Below are 23,641 nucleotides of genomic sequence, written 5' to 3'. Positions count from 1 at the left end.
AATGTTTCAGTGTCACTTTAAAATCATAACATCTGGCTGTTATCATCTTAAAGGACCGAAATTCAATGTATCATTAAGAATGAAGTCAGAGATCGGGCGGGTGAATGAAGACAACAACCTCTCCTCTGTATCCAAGAGGCAGTTAAGAAGAAGTTAATCTCTGTATCCAACGTCATTGATTATCGTCACCACTCTTAGTCACTAGAGGCAGTTCGTCTGAACTCACCTAGCGTCGGGATGTTACCCAGTAGCACCTGCAGCAGCGGTGATGAAGGGTTGGGTATTTGTCAGGAAATTCTTTATCAGTGCTGCTGAACACACTGACGCAAGTGAGCAACCAGCAGTGATTCCCGTCTCAGCCACGTGAGCTGTTTTGACTTTAACCTCTTACACCCTGATGACTTTAATTATTATAGTGGTACAGATAACTCACGTTTTCCTCTTAGAGGACGGTTTCCCTTGTGGTTTCAGCTCCAACTTTCAACCTGTCACAGAAGAGAAATCTGCACTTTAGAGAATTTCATTATAGATCATTACTGACTGTTTCACAACCAAGGAATCCCTATAGTATATTACAAAGACCTTACCTTAAATGATAACGACCATACAGAGATGATTAAGTCTCTTGGGCTGTAAATCTGGTCCTCCCTGGATTCAAATCTCATATTTACATCTTTATTGCAGAGAGAGTCTGTGAGATGCTCCACAGTGTCTCTTCTGACTGCCACGGTCCAAAGGCTGCATAGAGATACATTACAACAGTCACCTGGTGAATCTTCCTCAAGTTCATTTATATAAAGTGTTGTTTGATATATATGTATGTGCTCAAAAATAGTAGCAGAATCATTTTTGAACAAGATGTCTGACACTGATTGTTCATGTCAGACTGTTTCAGAGGATTGTGTTGCAGATTTGCTGAGCAGCACAAAAGTCCAGTACTATAGATACAGATACAAGCTATAGCAGTAAAACTTACTAATTACATTATAAATATATTATTATAATTCTAAGATGGAAGAGCTCAAAACAGATCAATGTGGCCAAGAAGACACTCCCACAATGACAAGACAGATATTCACCTCTGCGTGTGTGTGTGCTCAGTTTCTCTTCCAATTCGGTTCAAAGTCAAAGTGCCATAAAATCAGTGTCATTCGTAGGAGAGTCGTGTTTCGTTCTTCACACTGAGACAGATTCAAGACGCCGTCGAGACAAACTGCAGCTCCTCGGCTCCTGGAAGATTACGGACTGAATGAAGATCTCTGTTGAAAGGTTTGTTAGTTAGACCACTTAACTGTTTTTATCCATGTTACATTAAAAGCTGTTATTCTGTGACCTATGTGCACCTTAACCCGTGGCACTGAGTGACTTTTAACAATGCAACAAAGAGAAAACCTTTATTTTTAAGTTGTCATAATGATGATGAGCATAAAGTGTCATTCATTTTTTGGGGGGTAAAACTCATCATATGGATTTCTTTGTTTAGGCAGTAAGAAAGCTGAAAATCGGTGATGCTGAGAAAGGTAAGGGTGAGGAGGAAAAGCCCCTCAGTACCTACTGTGGAGTGACGACAATTGTTTTGTATTGATTAGAATATTACTTACCAGAATACACTGTCATTCATTTGTTCCTGGAACTAGTCAAAGTCACAGTTCCCTGCAGTTCATTCAAGGAAATACTGTAAACTAATAAAAGTAATCCCATCATAAATTCTGTTTTCTGGAGGACAATGAAGAAATATCAGTGGCTTCATTCTTATATTTACTGTGTTTTGTGTTTTCAGGGGGAGTGGGTGTGGGTGGACTCTGATATCGGGGTACCCATCGGTGCCAGGGTCAAAGTAACACCAGCTGGTCAGCGGTTACTGGTGGACGATGAGGGAAAGGTAAACACCCTTTGCTGAATGAAAAACGGTTCAAGTGTTGTTTATATCGAGCATCATTTAAAAACAGTTTCGGCCCGGGATACAACTAAACACTGCGATTTGATTTCTCACTTTGACCTCTCCCAGGAGCAGAGTCTGTCCCAGGAGCAGGAGGCCTCGCTCAGGATCATGCACCCTACGTCAGTGGAGGGTGTGGATGACATGATCAAACTGGGTGACATGACCGAGGCCGGCCTCCTCCGAAACCTGCTGCTCCGACACAAACAAGGACTCATCTATGTAAGGCACATCTGTAACACACACAGACACACACACTGTAAAATATATTCCTCTGGCCTACTGCTGAGTCCTGGAATCTGAAAAACCTTTTGCATGTCTTTCTGTTACTGACAGTATTTTAATTTCTATACTATATATATATATATACACATGTTAACGCAACTACTTTATATTTCATTAATTTGATAAAAGATTGCATGTGGCATGCACAAAAGTTTGGGCACTTCTCTTTGGCAAATATCACAGCTTGCAAATGTTTTTTTGTGTTGAGTCTTTCTGCTCTTGATTTGGGGATTTTCACATCGCTCTTCCTGCAGATCTCTCCCAAGTTCTGAGATATTTTAAGTTTAGGTCGTGAAGGCCGTTCCAAAAGCTTCAGCTTGTGTTTCCTGAAGTAGTTCTTGGTAGATTTTGATTTTTGCTTTGGATCACTATCGTGTCGTAAAAGCCAGCCTGTTTTCAGTTTCACTTTCTGGCGGACTGCAGGACATTTGCATTCAGAATCTGCTGATATTTAGTGGAATCTATTCTTTCTTCTAGCTGCCACACAACCCCAAAGCAGAATATTTCATATTAATATTTTTTCTCCAACCGCACCTCTGGTGATTGTGGCCAACAAGCTCAGTTTTATCTTCCTCTGTCCCCAGCGCTTGTCACCCGAATGGCTCTGGTTCATCCAGATGTTGTGTTGCTTTAGACTTTTGTAAAGGAGGCAGCAGGTAATGTTTCCCTCTGATGACTCTTCCATGTAGACCCAGTTTGTGCACCAGCGCTGCACAGTGGGACGGTGCACCGCCACTGCTGTGTCAGCTGAACCTTCCTGCAGCTCCTCTGCAGTCGTATGGGGGTGTTTGTTTTGCCTTTCTCCCCAGCAGACATGCAGTTTTATCTCTTAATCTTCAAGATGTTGTCTTTACTTCCACAGTTCCCCTCAACTGCCATTTCAGGCGGTGGAAATTTCGAGCTGATATCTTCTTATAGCCTCTCCTGCTTTGGAGACCACTGAGGAACATTTACACGATTTTTTTTTTACCTCGAACAGAAAATATTTGTAGCAGTTTATCTTAAATCATGGGAACACGTGTTTGACAAAAACAAATCTCAGCTCAAACTCCATCATCTCATACTGAGAGATATGGTCGAAAGCTCTGGAAAAAGCTCGTTAGAAGACCTTCGGTTAAGATCAATCTGAGACAATCTGAGTAAATGAAAACAAAATGACCTGCATGGCCAGATACCACAAGGGATACGTGAGGAAATAGGAGTGAATCTGTGTGAAATGACCCTTTTAGAAACAATATGGCTGTAGAACTTAACATGAGGCTGATGGAAATGATTTTAACCAGACTTAACTGTCTTGTTCAGCAATGTTTTTGATGTGTTTGTAGACCTTCACGGGCTCGGTGCTGGTTGCAGTGAACCCGTACCAGGACTTTCCTTTATATGCAGCTGACCAGGTGAGACCCGCTTGAATTAACATACATCATACAAGTACAAGCCGAATCTCTGGCAGGGATGTGTTTCACGTGTGCGCTCTTGTTCTCCCTTCAGGTGAAGTTGTACCATGGTCGAAAGCTCGGGGAACTCCCGCCACACATCTTCGCCATTGCTGAGTCCTGCTACTTCAACATGACACGAAATCTCAGGAACCAGTGCTGTATCATCAGGTCAGGACAAATTACTCACTGAAAAAGTCAGCATGGACTCTGAGCTGTTGCCCGCAGACAGCCCCGAGTACAATACATGTTGTTGGGTGACACTTTTTTTCGATCACTGAATCATTTATTTTTGCTTTAATCTCAGTGGGGAGTCAGGAGCAGGGAAGACGGAGAGCACAAAGCTGATCCTGCAGTACCTGGCAGCAGTCAGCGGGGAGCTCTCTGAACAGGGGATTGAACAACAGATCCTGGAGTCCAACCCAATACTAGAAGGTAAATTTACACTTCAACTAACCATTAAAACCTAGCAAAACACACTTAGAAACGAGCCCATAATATATAAATAGATTGTTTTATTTGTAGAATCCAGTAATGGCACACGCACACCAATCTCTGTTCTGTTTAATTAAAGCTTTTGGAAATGCTAAAACAATCCGCAACGACAACTCCAGTCGCTTTGGGAAATATTTGGAGATCTTCTTCAATAAGGACGGAGTGATCGAGGGTGCTCGTGTGCAGCAGTATCTCCTGGAGAAGTCCCGTGTCTGCCATCAGGTGAGACAGCTCTATCCAAACAAAGCTGGCTCTTATCTCTCCACAGGGCAGGTCTTTACTGTTAACTTGTAAAAGCATAGTACACTATCTGTAGTAGGTCTTGTTATATAAACATGCTATCAGTGTTAACCATGGCAACAGGCTCCCACTGGCCTATAGACAAAACAACCTGTCGTCCCTTTGGGTCAATGTATTGAGAAGGAAAAATACAGACGCCATGTGAAACAGTACTTGCTAATTACTCAGTTAATGTGTTTGTTAGAATAATGCTTAATTCTGACTCCACCACCTCAGGCACTGGAGGAGCGAAACTACCACATCTTTCACTGCATGCTGACAGGAATCACAGCAGAGGAGAAGAAAACTCTGAAGCTCCGAGACGCTAAGGAATACAAATTCCTTACTAAGGTATTATAATACCTGCCTGAAGCTCATTTTGTCACATTAACCAAACAAATTTCACATGGTCTACATATTGTAAACAACCCAAACCTCCCCTCCTATGTTCGTCTCAGGGAAACTGTATCGTGTGCGACGGCAGGGACGATGCCAAAGACTACAGTCGCATTCGCTCCGCCATGAAAATCCTGACCTTCTCAGAAAACCAGTGTGAGGAAATCCTCAAGCTGCTGGCAGCCATATTACACCTGGGAAACGTCTGCTTCGAGGGTGAGTGTACGCATTTTGTATAGTTTGCGCATATGTTTTATTTATTTAATGTCAAGACACCAACAACAAAACCAATGATAGAAGAGAGGCAGTATGCATGCAAGATGATAACACAACTATACTCTAATCCTAACTTATGATTGAATATATATATAAAGCAGGTAAACACACAGTAATGAGCTACAGTGCAAAATATAATTGGCCTAACCAAGCAGTTCAATTCAGCCAATCATGTGGAAGCAGTGCAATGGACGAAATCATGCAGATACAGGTCAGGAGCTTCAGTTAATGGTCACATCAAACATCAGATTGGACAAAGATGTGATCTCAGTGGCACTGTGGCATGATCGTTGGTGTCAGACTGGCTGATTAGAGTTTTTCTGAAACTGCTGATCTCCTGGGGATTTTCAACCATCTGTAGAGTTTTACTCCAAACAAAAAAAACATCCAGTGAGCAGCACTTCTGCAGATGGAAATATCGTGTTGACGTGAGAAGTCAGAGGCGAATGGTCAGACCGGCTGGAGATGACAAGTTGAAGACTGGAAAAATGTGGTCTGGTCAATCTGGATTTGTGCTGAGGCAGATGGTAGGATCAGAATCCATGGACTCAACCTGCCTTTGCTTCAACAGTCCAGGCTGCTGGTGGTGGTGTGATGGTGTGAGGAATGTTTTCTTGTCACACTTTCACTTTCAGCCCCTTTATACCGAACAGTCATGGTCTGAATGTCACATGTGCGTCCCGTTATGGCCACAGTTTACCTTCTTCTAATGGCTACTTCCACCATGATAATGCTCCATGTCGCAAAGCAAACGTCGTCTCAAACTGGTTTCATGAACATGACAGTGAGTTCGGTGAACTTCAGTGGCCTCCCCAGTCTCCAGAAACCGAATCCAGTAGAAAAACCTTTGGGATCTGGTAGAGCAGGAGATTGGCAGCATGAATGTGCAGAAATGATGTGATGCAGTCCCGTCAGCATGGAGCAGAGTCTCAAAGGAAGATTTCCAACATTGTATGGAATCCAAACCACGAAGAACGGAGGCTGATTTGAGAGCAAAGGGAGGTCCTACCCAGTATTAGTATGTGTTCGCTGTAGCACATTAGCATCAAATGTAAATACTGAATTAAAGCAAAAGTATCTGAAAATTGTTCAGTACTTAGTTACATTTCTACCACACATCCAAACACATTGGATATGCAAAGATCATTATAATATAATTTCTTAAGATTGATTTTTGTAACAAAATGAACTATTATGTTGGATCTTGTGTTCCCATCAGCCACCACTCAAAACAACCTGGAAACCAGTGATGTCAGCAAGTCGGAACATTTCAGCATGGCAGCATCTCTACTGGAGGTGGGTTTCCTCATCTATCAATAGATCATTTGTTCTTCAGCATTAAATAACATTACGTTTTTTTTTTTTTTGGCGTCTCCGCTCCCTGCAGGTAAAGAAGTCTTCTCTGGCGACCAGTTTGACCCACCGTTCCTTTATGACCAACAGAGAGAGGGTGACCAAACCCCTCAGCTCTGAACAGGCTGCCGGCAGTAGAGACGCTTTCGTCAAGGTAATTAAACTGAGCCAGTGACAGTAAATCAGTACATTTCATATTTCCTTATTGGATCATGACCTGACCACATGAAATAAAGATTACCTTATAAATGCTGATTGCTGTATTACATAGTACAAGGAAGTGTCCCAATTCAACAGGATGAAGTGATTTTTCACACGGGATTCAGGAATCTGAAGCAACCATTCAGTTGGATCCTTATTTAAAATTCCCCAGTTTAGTTTGACTGACTTCTAGAGCTCAGGAGACTGAATTAATGTGTCTCAACTCTCAGGCGATCTACAACAAGCTGTTCATATGGATCGTCGAGAAAATCAACAGTGTCATCTATAAGAAGTTGACCAACAGCCCCAAGTCTTCCTACCTGTCCATCGGCCTGCTTGATATCTTTGGCTTTGAGAACTTCATCACAAACAGGTGCGGACGCGTCTTCACACACTAAGTGTATCACAACTCTACCGCTACTTAAACCTGAAATATCATCCTGTCATTTCACAGTTTTGAGCAGCTGTGCATTAACTTTGCCAACGAGAAGCTCCAGCAGTTCTTTGTGGGTCACATCTTCAAGCTGGAGCAGGAGGAGTACCTGAAAGAGGATATTGTGTGGAGTAACATCGACTTCCGTGACAATCAAAACATCTTGGACCTTCTGGCTGGGAAATCCTGCAACCTGCTGGCTCTCATTGATGAGGAGAGCCATTTTCCAAAGGTAGCGTCATACTGTGGTTTGATTAGTGTTTATCCTTTTACTGTAAAATCTTCTAACGGAAATCTGGTGTTTTACAGGGCTCAGATATCACTATGCTGAACAAGATGAACCAGCAACACAGCGGGAACAAGACCTACATCGCCTCAAAGAGTGAATATGACACAAGCTTTGGGATTCAACACTATGCAGGCGTGGTTTACTATGACTCCACAGGTATACACAAACGATTTGCAATTAGTCCAACTAAAGACTAAAATGCTCTGCTGTCAGATACTCAGTAATTTTCTTTTCTTTGGTGAAGGGTTCCTGGAAAAGAACAGAGACGCCGTCAGTTTTGACATGATCAAGACGGTTGAACTGTCCACCAATAAGCTACTTCATCAGATATTTGAGAGTGAGCTTTCAACCAATGGCACGAAGATTACAAACAACAAGAGGGTCATCATGACACCCAAGAGCTCTCTACGGGTATGAACTATAATGTCATTTTGTTTCGTACTGCCACATACATCTCGTCTTTTCTCAAGTGAAATATCATTTACGTGGGGAAGTAATTTCACTAGTTTCAAATGTAGCAAAACAATCTCACCTCAGTCGCAGATTTTTCACTTTTTCATACAGAAAACAAGATTTTAAGATGCAATTTTAGATTTATTTTCTGTCTACCTTGACATCCAGTGGACAATGCATCGATGACAACACTGGTGTCAGAGTTGTCACTGTGTCGCTGCATGGCCATGGTGAGTTTTTGTTTTCTCTCTATCATCCGTGCAGGCCCAGGCTGACAAACGTAAACAAGTGCCGACGCTGAGCGGTCAGTTCCGTCAGTCTCTGGACTCCCTCATGAAGGCTCTGTCCACCTGCCAGCCTTTCTTCATCCGCTGCTTCAAACCCAACAATGACAAGCAGTCTAAGGTGAATGACACACGAGCAACTGCTGCAGTATGGCCGTCCACAGTAACACACGATGCTTAAACTTAACTGTATCACTGAGCAATTATGTACAATAAACAAATTAGATGAAGATAAACTCCATTTGATGCAAAAGTGCACTCATGCAAATTAAGATTTCCCCTAAATCCTGTTGTTTCCTGAAATAATGATAACGTTGCTATGGTTATATCTCCGTCACCTGCATTTGTTAAGAGGACGATAAACCATCTGCCCTTGCACTGGATAAACAACCACATCTTCCTGTTATGTGCCATAAACCAATAGAGCAAATTTCCTGGGAATTATAACCAGTTCAGACTCAGTGTAAAGTTACTGTATAATTTATCTTTGTTCACTATTATATACACATATATACACAGTATATATAGTCATGCTAGCGGTGTGGCTCTGGCGTTGTCAGTCGGTCCACCTCTTTGATCCAGACTGAAATATCTCAAAAATTATCGGATGGATCGCCATGAAATTTTGTACAGACATCTGTGATCCCCAGAGGATGAACCCCATTTCTACTACTACCACTACTACTGTTCCCCTGAGGCTTCCTATAGCACCACCAGTAGGTTGATATAGATTTACTACTGGATGAAGCGGCACATTATTTTGAACAGACATCGTGGTTCCCAGAGGATGAATCCTAATGACTTCGGTGATCCCCTGACTGTTCCCCATCATTTCACCATCATGAGTTCTCGACAGATATTGGACGGACTGTCATAAAACATTGGTACACACATTCATGTTCCCCCCAGGATGACTTGTAATAACTTTGCTCCCTAAACTTGTCATCTTGCACCATCATCTGTTGTACTGTTTAGTGCTGTTAGCATGCTAACATGAAAAACCAAGTGGGTGAACATGGTGAACATTGTGCCAAACATTAGCATGTTAGTATTGTCAGGTTAGCATGCTGCTCAGATTAAGTTATGCTCTTGTCTGATGATAATATAACAATAAAACTAACAAAATGGTGGGTTTGAAGTAACTGTGCTGTTACTGTGAAGGAAGAGGTCAACAATGCTCCTCAGGCCCACAATCCACAACCACTGCTCTGTTCCCCTCTAGGTGTTTGACAGAGAGCTGTGTATGCGTCAGCTGAGATACTCCGGCATGATGGACACCATCCGCATCCGGAATCTGGGATATCCAATTCGCCACACCTTTCAGGAATTCCTGAAGCGCTACAGGGTGCTCCTGAAGACGACTGTCTGTGACCCCAAAACTGTTAGTGATTATGTACTCCTGTTGATGATTATATTTCACATTGACTGCTGGTTTCGTAATACCACTGCCATATTTGTGGAGCTTGAATATTATTGCAACAGTATGCATCACTGCGATGGCCAGATGGATAAATAACTTCCTCTTGTTTTCCCCCTTGAGGAATTTGGACTGTCGTTAGACTTCCTTCAGCACTCAGATAAAGGCTTTATTGTTTCTCCAGGAGACAGCTGCTGCCTGTTGTGAAGCCATCTGCAAGACAGTGATTAAAGGGGAGCACGAGTGGAAAATAGGCAGCACCAAGATTTTCCTGAAGGTGCAGAAAACTTATGATTCAAACCATGTTGTAGCAAAACACAAGATGTAATGACGCAACAGGACATCACTGCAGTAAACAGTATTAGCTGGCGCTGGTGAAGTAGCATCAGTATCATGAATCAGACCAGCTTCTAGCATGTTGTTGACATTAGTCTCTCTCTTTCGTGATTTATGCACTGTACAGTTATTACTCTATGCTGCAGTTGACTATGATCTACTTATGAGACTTGGATGACTTAATCTTGGAACATTGTGGCATCTGATTGTGAGGATATCCTGGACAAATCAGGAAATAGTAATTAGTCTTTTTTTTCATGCCACTTCAGGATGCTCATGACGCCATCCTGGAACGACTGAGGGAACAAGAACTCAGCAGGATAGCTGTTGTGATCCAGAGGGTCGTGCTCGGACACAAAGACAGGTGCAGTTTCTGAGACGAGTAAAGAGGAAGTGAGATCATTACGTGAAAATTGAAAGAGGTCATGAGTATGGTTCACATTACCTCAACCTGTAATAACAAAGATGTGCATTACTGTTATTAGTGGCATATGTTGCAAAAACCAAAGAATAAGGCATGGACAGTGGTTTGTTGACGAGTATGTTTATTTTTTAATCTATTTATTCCTCAAAGGCTTTTGCTTTACCTCCTTTTCTAGAAAGTCTTTCCTGAAGAAGCGAAGGGCAGCTGTGTTGCTGCAGAAGAACTGGAGAGCTTACAGAGAACAGAAGGTGTGAAGAAAAGTCTGATGCTTAATAACGTTTCATAAAACTCAGAGCATGTTTATCTGATATAACTTATTAGAGACTTATCTCAGGTCCGGTGACTTTATTCTTTATCTCCACTCTTGCTCTAAACTAGCTCAAGCGCGGCTATGAGCGGCTGGCATCAAAGATCCGCGGCCGGAAACAACAGTTTGCGTACATAAGACAGAGAGAAGCAGCGATCACCATACAGACACAGGTATGTAGTGCAGACACTAGTTTAACTTTAACATATAATGTGTCTGTTCATTTTTAAATGTCCCTAGTTAAAAGTTAAATGTATTATATGACAATAAATGTTTAATATATTCTACATTTATTACAGTGCAGTGGGAATGCATTTTACTTTTATATGTTTAAATGTATTTTACATTTGTTCTGCTTTTTATTATTGAGAAGGAAAACCTACTGTTCACTAGGTCAGTTTGCATCATAAATAGATTAATGATCAGATAATTAACGAGTGCTGATTAACTGTAGGTACGAGGCTACCAGATGAGGAAGGGCTGGAAGCAGAAGAGAGAGGCAGTCATACTGCTGCAGGCTTACACCAGAGGAGTCCTGGCCAGAAGAGCAACTCACAAGATGATGAATGATGTAAGTGCTGAAAGTCCTGAAACTAGAAATGCTGTGAAATGATGACTGTCAATAAATGAGTGTATTCTGAATATGAACTCTTTTCTCTTTCTCTCTCCTCACGAACCCTTCACAGGCCTTCACCGCACGCCTGGAGAAAGAGAAGCGGGAGCAAATAGCCTTGGCGCTTCAGCGTGGACTGGAGGGACTTGTCACCCAGTCTGAGGAGGAGCCGGAGCCGGAGCCGGAGCCGGAGCTGGAGCCGGAGCCGGAGCTGGAGTCGGAGTCGGAGTCGGAGCTGGAGCTGGAGCTGGAGCTGGAGCTGGAGTCAGTCACTGAACAGGAACAAGATTCAGAGGAGAACTCGTTTGAACTCCAGCCTGCACCTGCTGTGAAAGTGGTGAAACAAAAAACTAGTCGAATAGACGAATTTGAGGTGATAGTTCTGTTATGTAACCTGCTAAATTAACATTAATAAATGTCCTACATTTTATCTTACAGTTTTATTTTACTGAACAAACCTGTGATTTCTATTCAGACTGTGAAGGAGAGACAGGTCATTCCAGAGCCAGCAGAGGAAACCTCTTTAGACACCTCAGGGTCGGATTCAGAAATCCTCGCTCCAAAGTCAACCACCCCTACCTCATCGCTGGAAGAGGAAGATGACGAGTTTGATGACGAGGGCGACAAGTTTTCATTCTCCAATTTCAGCATCATTCACTTCCAGGGCGACGCTACTCACGCGCACATCACCCAGAGACTGAGGCAGCCCCTACTGCAACACGACGATGAGGGTGACGCACTGGTAAGAGGAGATAAAAGATTAAAGACAGGTAGCGTTCTTCTTACTGTCAGCTCCAAAACTTTCTAACTCATTCTCCCCCAGGCCTGTCTGACTGTGTGGTGGATTATTCTGCGGTTCATGGAGGACATACCAGAACCAAAATCTCTGGACGCAACATCTCAAGCATCCAGCACCATCTCGCGTCAGCTGCCTCACAGGCAGGGCAGGAGGCTGAGCCACCTGGTGGGACTTGACCAGGTAAAGGAGTCTGAATATTACATGCCACATTCCACTGCCACACAGGATTAAAGGTGGTTAACAATAGATGCCATAATAAATAATGAGTCTTTACTGAACATTTAAATTACATGGGTTTTGTTTTTTATATAGAGTGAAAATAATCAAAAGTATTAAAGTACTGATGCAGTATCTGAACCATGGGGGACTAAAGCACTTCACAGAAAATAATGATAGAAATTGAACATGTTTGCCTAATTAGGTAGAAACCCTTCAGAGTAGCATTATAATCATCATAATTAGCATTATAATCAATTGTTAAAAGCTACCTGTGAACAACCAGTGCTGCAGTACAGTGACAAACCAAAATTACTGACCTAATTTTATTGCAAGCAGCTTCTTTTCTGCTGCTGCATAATATAGAAGAACAGCTTGAGAGTCAAACATGAGTCATCAGTCTTCCCTCTAATTATCATGTCTTCTCTCGACAGAAAATACTGAGGAAGAACAAGAAAAAGCTCGCGGGTGGAACCAGAAGAGCCTCTGCGATCCCTGAGGAGGTCAGCACTAATAATGCTACAGCACTAATGACGCTACGATATTTATTATTCAGTCTGTGTGTCGTACGCTAATCGTTCTTATTGTTGTCATCTTAACCAGCCTGAGAACTTGACAGAAGACGAGGACGTTTTGATTGGAGAAGGTCCGACTCTGGATCGGCCTCTTTCATCGCTGGAGAAACTGCACATCATCACTGGATACGCTCTGTCGAGACGAGACATACGGTAAAACTGGAGCCATTATTCACATGGGAAAAACAAACATAGATGCACCTGTCTGTGAACAGTGGAGATTCACTGTACCAAGCATTTGTATCAGAAAAAACACAAGCCAGGCTGAAAATTTAAATTGCATAAAGATAATGCTTTTATTTTGAATGTAGCTTTATAACATTTGCATTATATTATTCCAGTTCTTGTTTGTAATAAACAATTTAATGTGTCTATAAATAGTTTCAACCACTTTTTATACACTTTGTACATCTCGTTACACTCATTGTTCTTCTTCTTCTTCTGTATCTTTATCACGGTTCTTTCTAGGGATGAGATTTACTGCCAGATCTGTAAGCAGCTGGTGAACAACAAGAACAGGAAGAGCCGTATGCAAGGCTGGACCCTCCTCTCCATCTGTCTTGGGATCTTCCCTCCAACAGACCAGTTCATGCAGGTCAGTCGGCAGCAAGTCATCCAGTAATAAAGCATTTCTGATGTAACCAGACCTGTTTTCCTGTTGCCTGCACGGTGGAACATGGAGAAAACGTCGTTTTTAAGGGCAGCATTCTGTTAGTAAATGTCGATGAGTCACTGTCGGTGGTCACTTCTGCTTTTTTTGGGAAATAAATGAGAAAATGATGATAAACACTGTTACTTCACCCAGCAGGTCCCGCCCACCTGGTGTATAGATATAGTCAAAGTACTAAAGTTAGAAGAAGATTAGGAAAATTACACTTTTTTGATTCTTCATCAGGTGCAGAATCAAAAGAGGATGATAGCACATATCATCATGCTTGCCCTGTTCTTTTCTACCCTGTTCCACAGTATTTGGAGAGTTTTTTCCACAGAGGACCAAGTGGTTATGAAGTGTATTGTACTGAGCGCCTGCGTCGTACAAAAGCCAATGGAGAAAGAAAAGAGTTGCCTTGTTGGATAGAGCTACAGGTAATAAAAAAAAAACCCAGTTCTATTTTTGTTTTGTTGTTATGATGGCTTGTTTTTTGTCAGCATCCTCTCTTCTTGACAGTAATTTCTTGGCCAGGTTTATTGTTCGATTATCTGTGATCATTTTATGTCTGATTTACAAGTGTTGTGACAAATAAGCAGAATCCTTCACTTCAGGCAGCTATGAAATTCCTAATTATTCGATTGTTTTCTTGATCTCAAGCCAGTCTCGTCTTCCTTCTCTCCACCGACAGGCTGCCAAATCCAAGGAGCCCATAGACGTGTCTGTGACTCTGATGGACGGCCGTACCGTCAGTCTACAACTGGAGTCAGCCTCCACCTCCGCTGAAGTCTGTCAAACTGTGGCTGATAAGACAGATCTCAAGGACACCTATGGATTCTCTCTGTACATCAGCCTCTTTGATAAGGTCACCTTTACTCACACAGTTATAAAAACAAAAAACAGGACTCTTACATTTTGTTTAATATGTTTGATAATGTTTCATACTGTAGAGAACCACATTCATTCAAACCCTGTTGTGTCTTTCATCTCCAGATGTGGTCTCTGGGCAGCTGTGGGAGACATGTGTTGGATGCGGTGTCTCAGTGTGAGCAAGAGATGAAGCGGCAGGGCAAAGAGGAGAAGGACGCCCCCTGGAGTCTCTCTATCCGCAAGGAACTGTTCACACCCTGGCATGACTGCTCAGTGGACCCGATCAGCACAGACCTGATTTACAGGCAGGTCATGAAGGGAATTAAGTCGGGAGAGTACACCAGTGACAAGGTGAGGCTCTGCAGTGAAACATATTATTTATACCATTTAATTCCTAATGTTATAAGCTAAAGGACAAATGTGAAAGAAAAGTATTGCAAGTATAAAATTTTGCCAACTTTTTTAAATGGTGAAGTTGCAGCATCAAAAGGCCAAATATCAGAAAATGATATTAAATCCAATCCAGTTCTTCCTATTCGCAGTCCAAATTTACTTAGCAGCCCGCTCGCAATGGTCTCGACTCTGGTTCAACAGGTTGGTTAAGGCAAGAAAAACTGAGCAGTGGCTCATGGGTAATCGGTTTTGCTTGCACTTTGAAACTTAGAAGCGGCTAAAGTGAATATTTTTATATTAACAATGGGTAAAATTATTATGTGTAATGTTAACAAGGTCACTCGTGATGAATTATTACCCAACTCTACAGCTCCCCGCAGCTCGTCAGAGCATTTTAGCTTCTTTTAGCTCATTGTTTTCATTTAATGTCTCACAACTGTCTCAGCAGCATTGTTTCCAACAGTCGTGGGAAGCTGTTTTGAGTGAAAGGGCTCTGATAAACCTACTGTATGCTAGCTGCTCAGCTTCAAATGACAGACAAAGTTAGTGACTCACTTGTCAACATAGTGGAAGATTTAGCAGCTAAAGATCCAGATATTTCCCTCAGGTGTTGCTGAGCTGCAGGTATAATGGAAGTAGTGTGTATATTAGATTTACATTTGTCAGAAACATAACTCCAAATGAATGCTGATGTTGCTCCTTATCTGCTGAATGTGTAGATAAGCAACTGTTAGCTAACATGGTGATAATATGTGAGTGATGTGTTCACAGCACAGAAAATGTCATCCTTTTGCCTTGCTAACAAAGTGAAAGAGTGAACCTTGCCCTGAACCTGTTACAACTTCTCACATTCACACTGTTCCCAAGGTTAACATATAGTTTATTAGAACAATAAGACAAGGCAAGTTTGGATCCATGAGTTGGGATCCACTGAGATGACGATGAGATGTGTTTTGGGGAACACCTTTCCTATCTTGTTACATGATATCTAGATCTAATCCAAATCATCAAAAATAATGAACCAATTTATATGAATTGTGCCTAATGCACATGTATTTAACTCTTAGGAGGATGAATATGTCCAGCTGGCAACCAGGCATTATTACATCAGGTTCGGCTCCGCATACAACAAAGAGAACGTCCAGCGCGTGGTTGAGGAGTGCATCACCACCCAACTTATTGAGAGCAAATCTATGACCAAATGGATCCAACTCATCAGCGCAGCACTTTTACAGGTACAGTGCACTGCAGTCAAACAGAGGGACAAAAGGATGTATGTGTTTTATAAATCCGGCTAGAGCCTGAAACATTGTTAGTTGTTGTGTTCTGTCTGTGTCGTATGAGCACAATAAAGGGGAGGCACGTCCAGATAAATCTTACATGCTGATCTGTCACAGGGTTCTTACGTCAGTGGGAGGCAGAGCACAGAAAGCGTTAAAGGGGAGCTGGTCGACAGCGCCCAAGACAAATGGCCGCTCCACTTCTCCAAGTTTTATGAAGTTACAATGATGTCAGGTTAGTCTATGTGAAATATGTACTGTATATTCTACTGTATGGCAAAAAAGGTTTGGTATATTCCTGTAAAGTACCTGTGTAAAAATATTCCTCTTTGAACTTGGATATCCAGTCAGAATTTGAGAAACGACAACCCTGCTCCTGAAACACTGGTGTTCCCACATCTGTTTGCAGGACCTCCTTTGCCCAAAAGCAGGTTTGTTGTGGCTGTAAACTGGAAAGGCATCTTCTTCATGGATGGAAGAGAAAAGAAACTTCGTGAGATTCTTTACCTAGAAGTGAAGGACGTCAGCAAGATGAGGTATTTTACTCCCTGGCAAAGCATTTTGAATTGTGTTTTAAAACAAGCGTAGAAACAAAACTAATATTTAAAATCTGTCTAGTGACGCCCATATCAGTGGCCAGTCAGTGACTTTGGCCACACTCCAAGGAGACTTTGTCCTGAAGTGTGGAGAAGCTGTGGACATGGCTGCACTTATAGAGTATAACCTTGAAGGGCTGAGACAGCACTCGGTGTATGCAGTGGCTCAGCAGGATACCAGTAAACCAGGTGCGAGTTCACTGCATGTTTAGGATACTAAGCTCACACACAACTGCACATAGGACGGCATAAACACATATAAAAATGCATCTTTTGTATACCGAGCACACGGGGAAAAAAACGTATACCAAACATGCCTCTCTGTCTGTCTCTGCTCCATCAGATGACCCCATGTTCCTGGTTTGTAAACGAGGCGACCTGCTGCTGGTAGAAAAAGATGAGGATTATTCTCATGAGGAGAGCTGGATCAAAGCATCTAACCAGCGGACTGGTAGCAGCGGTGTAGTCTACAAGGATACAATCCAGTTTCTGCCAACTCTCACCAGGCCCACTGAAGAATTGCTGGTAGAGTTTCCTTTATATCTCATGCTTTTGAGTTTTCTTTTATTTGGTAACATGTTTTATAAGAGGAGTAGGAGACATGAGGAAATGGGACAGACGGTGTGATCATAAACAGTATACAAACATTACAACAGAGTGAATGTGAAGTATTTTTGGTATATACTGTATATACTATATACTATATAGTAAATTTTAAAAACAGGTTAGGTGGTCCATATCCACACCATATATGATTATTGCCTGTAAATGCAATTGTTCATAATGTAATACCAAAACAATTAAAGTGGCAAATGTAAAATAAATAAATATAAATTCTAAGCATCAAATTAACGGTATTCAAGACAGCAGGATTGTGAGTTTCCAGCACTATGCAGCAGTGGATCCATGTGCATGATGATTCATATGAGACCCCCTTGTGGTGTAAACTGATAAACTGATAAATCTTTCAGGAGCTGCTCGGTCCAGGCTCGAGGAAACCTTCAAACACACAAAGCAACACGCAGAGAGAAGAATCAGTGGCTCCTGTCTCTTTGAAAGAGTTTGCACTTGAGAACTTCAGGTAGTAACATTTTATGAGTAACTTTACAATCTGGGATTTTAAACTGTTGACTACTGATCTCTAGATTTGGTTGTTAGTGCAGATGAAACAGCAGTTTTCCTGAGCGTGTTTCAACTAACACATCATACAATTATTTTAACTTTAACATGACTGTAAAAACACTCAAGAAACTAATTTTGTTGATCTGCTCACACTGTGGTTCCTGCCTCGCACAGGCCTGCAGGTAAAGATGTGGGTCGACAGGGTGCGTCCAAAGGGGTCAGCAGGGAGAAGCTGTGGATTTGTTCCAAAGAACCTCTCAAGCAGCCGCTGATGAAGAGTCTGGTCCGCAACTCTGACCTCAGCTCCCTGGCCTGCAACGCCTTCACTGATATCCTTTGAAAAAATGTGTTCCTGTTTCAGGTGGAGCAGTTTTGGGGGTTTGTTTCACACGTTTGTTGCATTAGAGGATACTGAAATACTTTATCTATATTGTTCACCAAGAACCTGTCTGTATGATACAGGTAAAGGGACCCTGTGTGATACAGATCCTAGTCTAGAAGTTAATACAGTTCGTGTGAGTCCTTGACCCAGGCTGCTACCTATCCTGAAGTACATGGGCGACTACCCCATCAAACACGCTCGCAGCCCTATGGAGCTGACTGACCAGATCTTTGGTCCGGCCACCCAGCATGAAGCCCTGCAGGATGAGATCTACTGCCAGATTATGAGACAGATGACCAGCAACAACAACAGGTGCTTCCTCAGGCTGCATTTCTGTATCTTAAAGGATTCAAAGAAAAGACAAAAGACTAAATATTCACTCCTCTATGCATTCTCCCCCCCCCCCATTCTCAGGTTGAGCATGGAGCGTGGGTGGCAGCTGATGTGGCTGTGTACAGGCTTGTTCACGCCCAGTCAGAATTTGATAAAATTCACTAAGCGCTTCCTGGAGTCACGGCCCAGAGACCTGCTGTCTGCCGTTTGCCTGCAGAGGCTGCATGGGATGTGCAGGTCAGACACAAACGAAAAATCATAGATCACATAGTGATCAATGTCCTGTAGGAGATGTTGGTTACAGGGCGTTAAGTCAAACATATGAAATGCAGTTTGGAAAATTCAGGACGTATTGGAGACATGACATTTAGAGTGGATGACAAGTTTGTAAAAAAAAAAAAATACTACTATAATATTCTATATCAGGAATATAAAAGCTGAGTAATTGAAATCACATCTAACACCAAAACTGAAACATTAATAGTCCATATGTAGGTAATAATGGTCCCACTGAACTGACTAGTTTGTACTAAAATGTATCTTTTTACTCTTTTAATCGAGAATGTAAAAAAGTGTATAATTGCACTTAAAGTTAAGATACAAAGATGTCCTGACTTTTAGTCCCTGGTATTGGTCAAACACACAAAACACACTGGGTCTGCAGGTGTTGGAAAATCTTAAAAAACACTGAATGTATTTAAATATTTTTTCCTTTAGCTGTAACATGTTTTCATATCTGATTTCTGTCAGGAGACATTAAACTCCTCAATTAATTTGTGCTGCAGGAGTTTAAGTCAGCGCCATCAAACCTGCAGCAAACACTGTCACTATTCTGTGAACCCTGCAGAGACTTTCATAATGCTACTTGGTAGCACCTTTCATTAGCTATCATTGGGGTTATCTTTTCAAACCAGAGCCTAAGAAGACATTATACAGCTGTTTCACAAGTTAAATGTGTCATTTGTAACTACACTTCATGTGTAAAACTGTTGAAGTTAAAATATTCTCTGTGATACAGTCAGACAAATTATTATTATTCCAGTTTGAATCTCGGCAGCAGCTGAATCCCTCATTGTGACTTGTAATTTAAATACCACTGAATTTATAGCACTGAAATATTTTAAAATGAAAACCATCTATCTGAATTTATTTGGTCTGAATTTCTCTCCCTGAAATTTTAAGTAGTCAACTTGAAGTTGTGCAAATTTTAGTTTCAGGTTATGTGTAATATTTAGGGTGTGTATGTAATATTAATTTATCTGAGTGCTTTGTGTCCTCAGTAAGGAGCCCAGGAAGCTTCCTCCCCATCTGGTAGAGGTGGACGCCATCCAACAGAACAGCACCATGATCTTCCATAAAGTCCATTTCCCAAATGACACAAGTGATGTAAGACACAACACTCTGCTCTTAACACTGAGAAAAGATGTCCATTAGTCTGCAGACTCTCAGCGCTGTTTTAGCTCTTTGACAATTGATTATGACACTGATATTAACAGGCATGACTTCTCTCTGCTCACTAATGGAAGGACGCTGGAACTGTTTCTCACTTTGCATTTTGTTTTTTCTCATTTTCATCTCTAGTTCTGTCTTTTTTTGGTCATTCTGTTATTGTATCCTACATTCTGTTATCTGTCATTAGTATCCATCCGATATCTATATGTAAACATAAGAAAACACCCATTTACTCCATGTTATTGTTTTTAACCTTAGGATCCAATTGTTTTTCCAAATTAATTAGGAATAATTCAACATTTTGGGGTCACTCTTTAGATGAGAAGCTCAACTCTACTCTCAAATATGCCAGTGCTATATGTAAAATATGAACCTGTAGCTAGCAACAGGCTAGCTTAGCTTAGCATAAAGACTGGAACATACTCACCACGCAGACATGGGAGTGGTATCAATCTTCTTCTGGAAAAGACAGTGAATATGTGAATTTCCCAAAATATCAAACTGCTTCTTTAAGTTGGATTTCATCAGACATTATATTTTGATCCCTTGCTCTTCTTGTGTTGTGCAGATATTTGAGGTAACATCGACAACCACAATGAGAGACCTGTGTTCTAGTATTGCCTCTCATCTCAATCTGAGCTCAGCTGACGGATATGGCTTCTACCTGAAAACAACAAACAAGGTGGGGTTGATATTCCTGTTCCTAAGAGTTGGTTCCATTTTGATGTGACAGAAGAGATGATTTGCATGCAGCTTTAAGTGATATTTCGTGGTTTGGTTTCCATAAATAAAATGACAAATTTTCATGTAGGAACAAACAGATGAGACATTTAGGTCATACATTTTGATATCTCCTCTACTCATAATTTTAAAATCATTTTCACAAATACTAATTGGGATATCCAAGGCCTAACATATAAGTGTTATAATTATTTTTTTATTCTTAGATAACGAGCATGGATGAGCAGAAATATTTCTTTGACAGTTTAAGGCAGACTTCAGACGCCCCAAAGAAAGAAAGAAAACGAGTGAAAGAAGGTAATGCATCATACTAACACCGTCAGTTTTTTACATGCCAGTGCATTTTCATATTTATAATTCAGGGTTTGTTTCCTAGGCAACTATGCCAACGTCCCCTACCTGGTGATCTTTAAGAGGAAGCTGTGGTTCAATGTGAGCCCCGGGAAAGACCTGGTCGCAGACCTCACCTTCCATTTCCCACAGGTACAGTATTCAATTCACAACCGCACACACTCCTCATCGTGCCGGTGGCTTTTTACTCATTTACATAGGATGGTCATGATGCAGTCCTCCGCTCTGCTTCCATGTAGGAGCTGCCTAAGTACCTGCGAGGATACCACAGTTGCACCAAAGAGGACATGATCAACCTGGGTGGGCTTCTGTTCAGATGCAACGTGGATTCAGACAGGTCGCAGTTTGTCATGATCCCCAAGATGCTGAGGGAGCTGGTTCCTGCTGACCAGATAAAAATCATGTCTGCTGAAGAGTGGAAGAAGGTAAAGGAAGAAATGTACATGTGTTGATTTTTCTTTCATATAAAAATAGAAAAGGATGTTTGGCAGCAGGAGCAGGAGAGAGCTGGCTCATACGTGACTGTTTCCAGTGTGAGGGATTTTCACTGAGTATTTTTCTCCTGTTTTTTCTCCTACTTGCAGCACATCATCTCCTCCTACAGCAAGCAGAGTGGCATCACGGTGCAGGAGGCTAAAATCGCCTTCCTGAGAGCCATTTCAAGTTGGCCGACCTTCGGCTGTGCCTTCTTTGAAGTTAAAGTGAGTTATCAGGATGAAGTGAAAGCAAAGTTGGCAGGCAACGATCAGGAAACTGTTGTCATATTATCTATGATTTCATTTGCAGCAAACGTGTGAATCTAGCTACCCAAACCCAGTTTTGATTGCTATCAGCAAGCAGGGTGTCAGCTTAATAGACCCAAAGAGCAAGGTATGTACAATAGGCCTTTTATAAAATATATGTACTCGTTTTCTTATTAGTATCAATATACATTCAGTCTTGTAAAGGATTTTATTTCACTCTGTTATTCTGGTTTAGTCTGTCACATTTCAATGGGTTGTTTTTATCAGTAACAAATCATTACATCTTGATGAAGCTTAAGCATAGTGTCAATCTTATAGGAGCTGCTGATCATGCACCCGTTCAGCCGCATCACCGAGTACCACAGCACAGGCAACTTCTTTGAGATGACCATCGGCACCCTGGTGAGGGGGTTCAACTTCGTCTGTGAAACCTCACAGGTGAGGGGCCGGCCTTTTCAATTTAATTGGATATATTGTCGAAATATTCATCGTAGAAGAAGCTGATACATGTTATTGTATAAATCGGTCTGTCCGCAGGTGTTAATGTAGCCATTAGAGAGTGGTGATTTTGAAATGAAACGTTTTCTGACAAAGACCTCCATTTCCTCCTCTTTCAGGCCGACACAATGGAAGACCTTCTCAGATCGTACGTCAGCATGTACGAGAGGCAGAAACAGGCCTTTCGCCCGAAGAACCACATGTTTTCCTGAGCCTTCGAGGACAAGTATAGACCGAACTGCTGAGAGTTATGTGCACGCATAATTGATTTCTTTATATCCATATATTTGCATGCTTTAAATGACAAAATTTGTCAAAAAGATATTTATTGATAACTATTGCAGTCACAGAAAACCAGATGCGTCGTCCTGCTACATCATTTTGTCATTTCAGCTGCAATAGATTAAGCCCTTGTTTTTGCTTTAATTTGATGCTTTCATATATTCGAATGTTGAGAATTACTGTTTTACTTTTCCTGATTCTCATTTTTTATTACACAGTCTCATCACTCTGAAATTAAACAGTTTAAATCCAAGGAAACACTCTTTTCCTTTATTTTTTCTTGTGGCAGTACAATGAGGGTTTTACACATGTTGTTATTCAGTGGACCTACAGTATTCTGCACACTGTGCACATGTAGTTCCAAATAACAACAACAACATTTTGAATGTTTGTATGTATGTATTTATGATTTTATTATTGTAAGCAATTGCGGGAACTGTGTACATTTCTTATTTTTCACTGAGCAAGTTCAGCTACAATAATGAAAAAAAAAATCGCTGTTGCCTAATGTTTAGAATATTTATAATTAATGTCTCTTAATGACTCTCTTAAATAATGTAAATATATTCATACACATTTATGAAAAGAACGTGAATATGTATTTTGGTGTACGTACAGTATATCATTTAATAAAAATAATTCATAATAATGAGCAAAAACACGTTTTGATGTTTGATTGATGTTGGATGGTGGATGTTTGAAAGGGGCCTGGTATGTTAATGTTAATGTTTGTAATATTGTCACGTGTTGTTTTACACAGTGGAGCTGTCACCCCTCTGGTAAAATGTTCAGGAAAAGGCAACAGCAAACAAAGAAATGAGACCAGTGGAGCGTAAGTGATTTTCACAGCAGCATTCTGACATGTTATGCAGGAACCACACAGGTTTGATTAATAACATGAATTATGGCTGCATTCCATTTAGCCGTGCCTCTTCCAGGTTCTGTACATGCCGGCATGTGCTTACTGGGCCACCCGAATGGAGCCATGATTACTGTGATTAATGGCAGGTCACAATGTCAGCTGTCTGCTGTGAGGAAGGCCGATTAAGCCTGAGATGACGGGGGGATGAGGATAGTAAAAATAAATACTTACATTTATAGTATTAAAATCATATTCAAGTAACATGCTGTAACATGTTGCTCCCT

The 23,641-nt window shown here is 41.4% G+C and overlaps 1 protein-coding gene across 1 annotated transcript; it reads left to right on the top strand.

The window, feature by feature from the left end:
• Nucleotides 1-1,508: 1,508 nt before the first annotated feature.
• LOC111228892 (unconventional myosin-VIIa-like) lies at nucleotides 1,509-22,710 on the top strand. Its single transcript, XM_022755003.1, is given in 49 exon segments — nucleotides 1,509-1,520; nucleotides 1,781-1,882; nucleotides 2,009-2,161; nucleotides 3,550-3,618; nucleotides 3,713-3,828; nucleotides 3,965-4,092; nucleotides 4,232-4,374; nucleotides 4,669-4,782; nucleotides 4,890-5,043; nucleotides 6,323-6,399; nucleotides 6,491-6,610; nucleotides 6,888-7,030; nucleotides 7,112-7,322; nucleotides 7,400-7,535; nucleotides 7,624-7,790; nucleotides 8,097-8,237; nucleotides 9,339-9,497; nucleotides 9,718-9,810; nucleotides 10,139-10,233; nucleotides 10,469-10,553; nucleotides 10,672-10,773; nucleotides 11,055-11,171; nucleotides 11,287-11,586; nucleotides 11,689-11,955; nucleotides 12,037-12,192; nucleotides 12,663-12,746; nucleotides 12,832-12,956; nucleotides 13,272-13,398; nucleotides 13,770-13,889; nucleotides 14,144-14,317; nucleotides 14,446-14,673; nucleotides 15,783-15,950; nucleotides 16,113-16,230; nucleotides 16,405-16,531; nucleotides 16,629-16,780; nucleotides 16,935-17,116; nucleotides 17,563-17,672; nucleotides 17,888-18,042; nucleotides 18,254-18,407; nucleotides 18,510-18,665; nucleotides 19,709-19,814; nucleotides 20,449-20,562; nucleotides 20,828-20,918; nucleotides 20,998-21,104; nucleotides 21,212-21,397; nucleotides 21,557-21,673; nucleotides 21,759-21,842; nucleotides 22,034-22,153; nucleotides 22,333-22,710. Coding segments are annotated over 49 exon segments (6,558 nt in total). The 3' UTR covers nucleotides 22,426-22,710.
• The last annotated feature ends 931 nt before the right edge of the window (nucleotides 22,711-23,641 follow it).

Source organism: Seriola dumerili, unplaced genomic scaffold (genome assembly GCF_002260705.1).
Source record: "Seriola dumerili isolate Sdu_G_001 unplaced genomic scaffold, Sdu_1.0 BDQW01000226.1, whole genome shotgun sequence".
NCBI lineage: Eukaryota > Metazoa > Chordata > Actinopteri > Carangiformes > Carangidae > Seriola > Seriola dumerili.
Note: the sequence above shows the minus strand (reverse complement) of the source record. Positions and strands in the feature narration are given on the sequence as shown.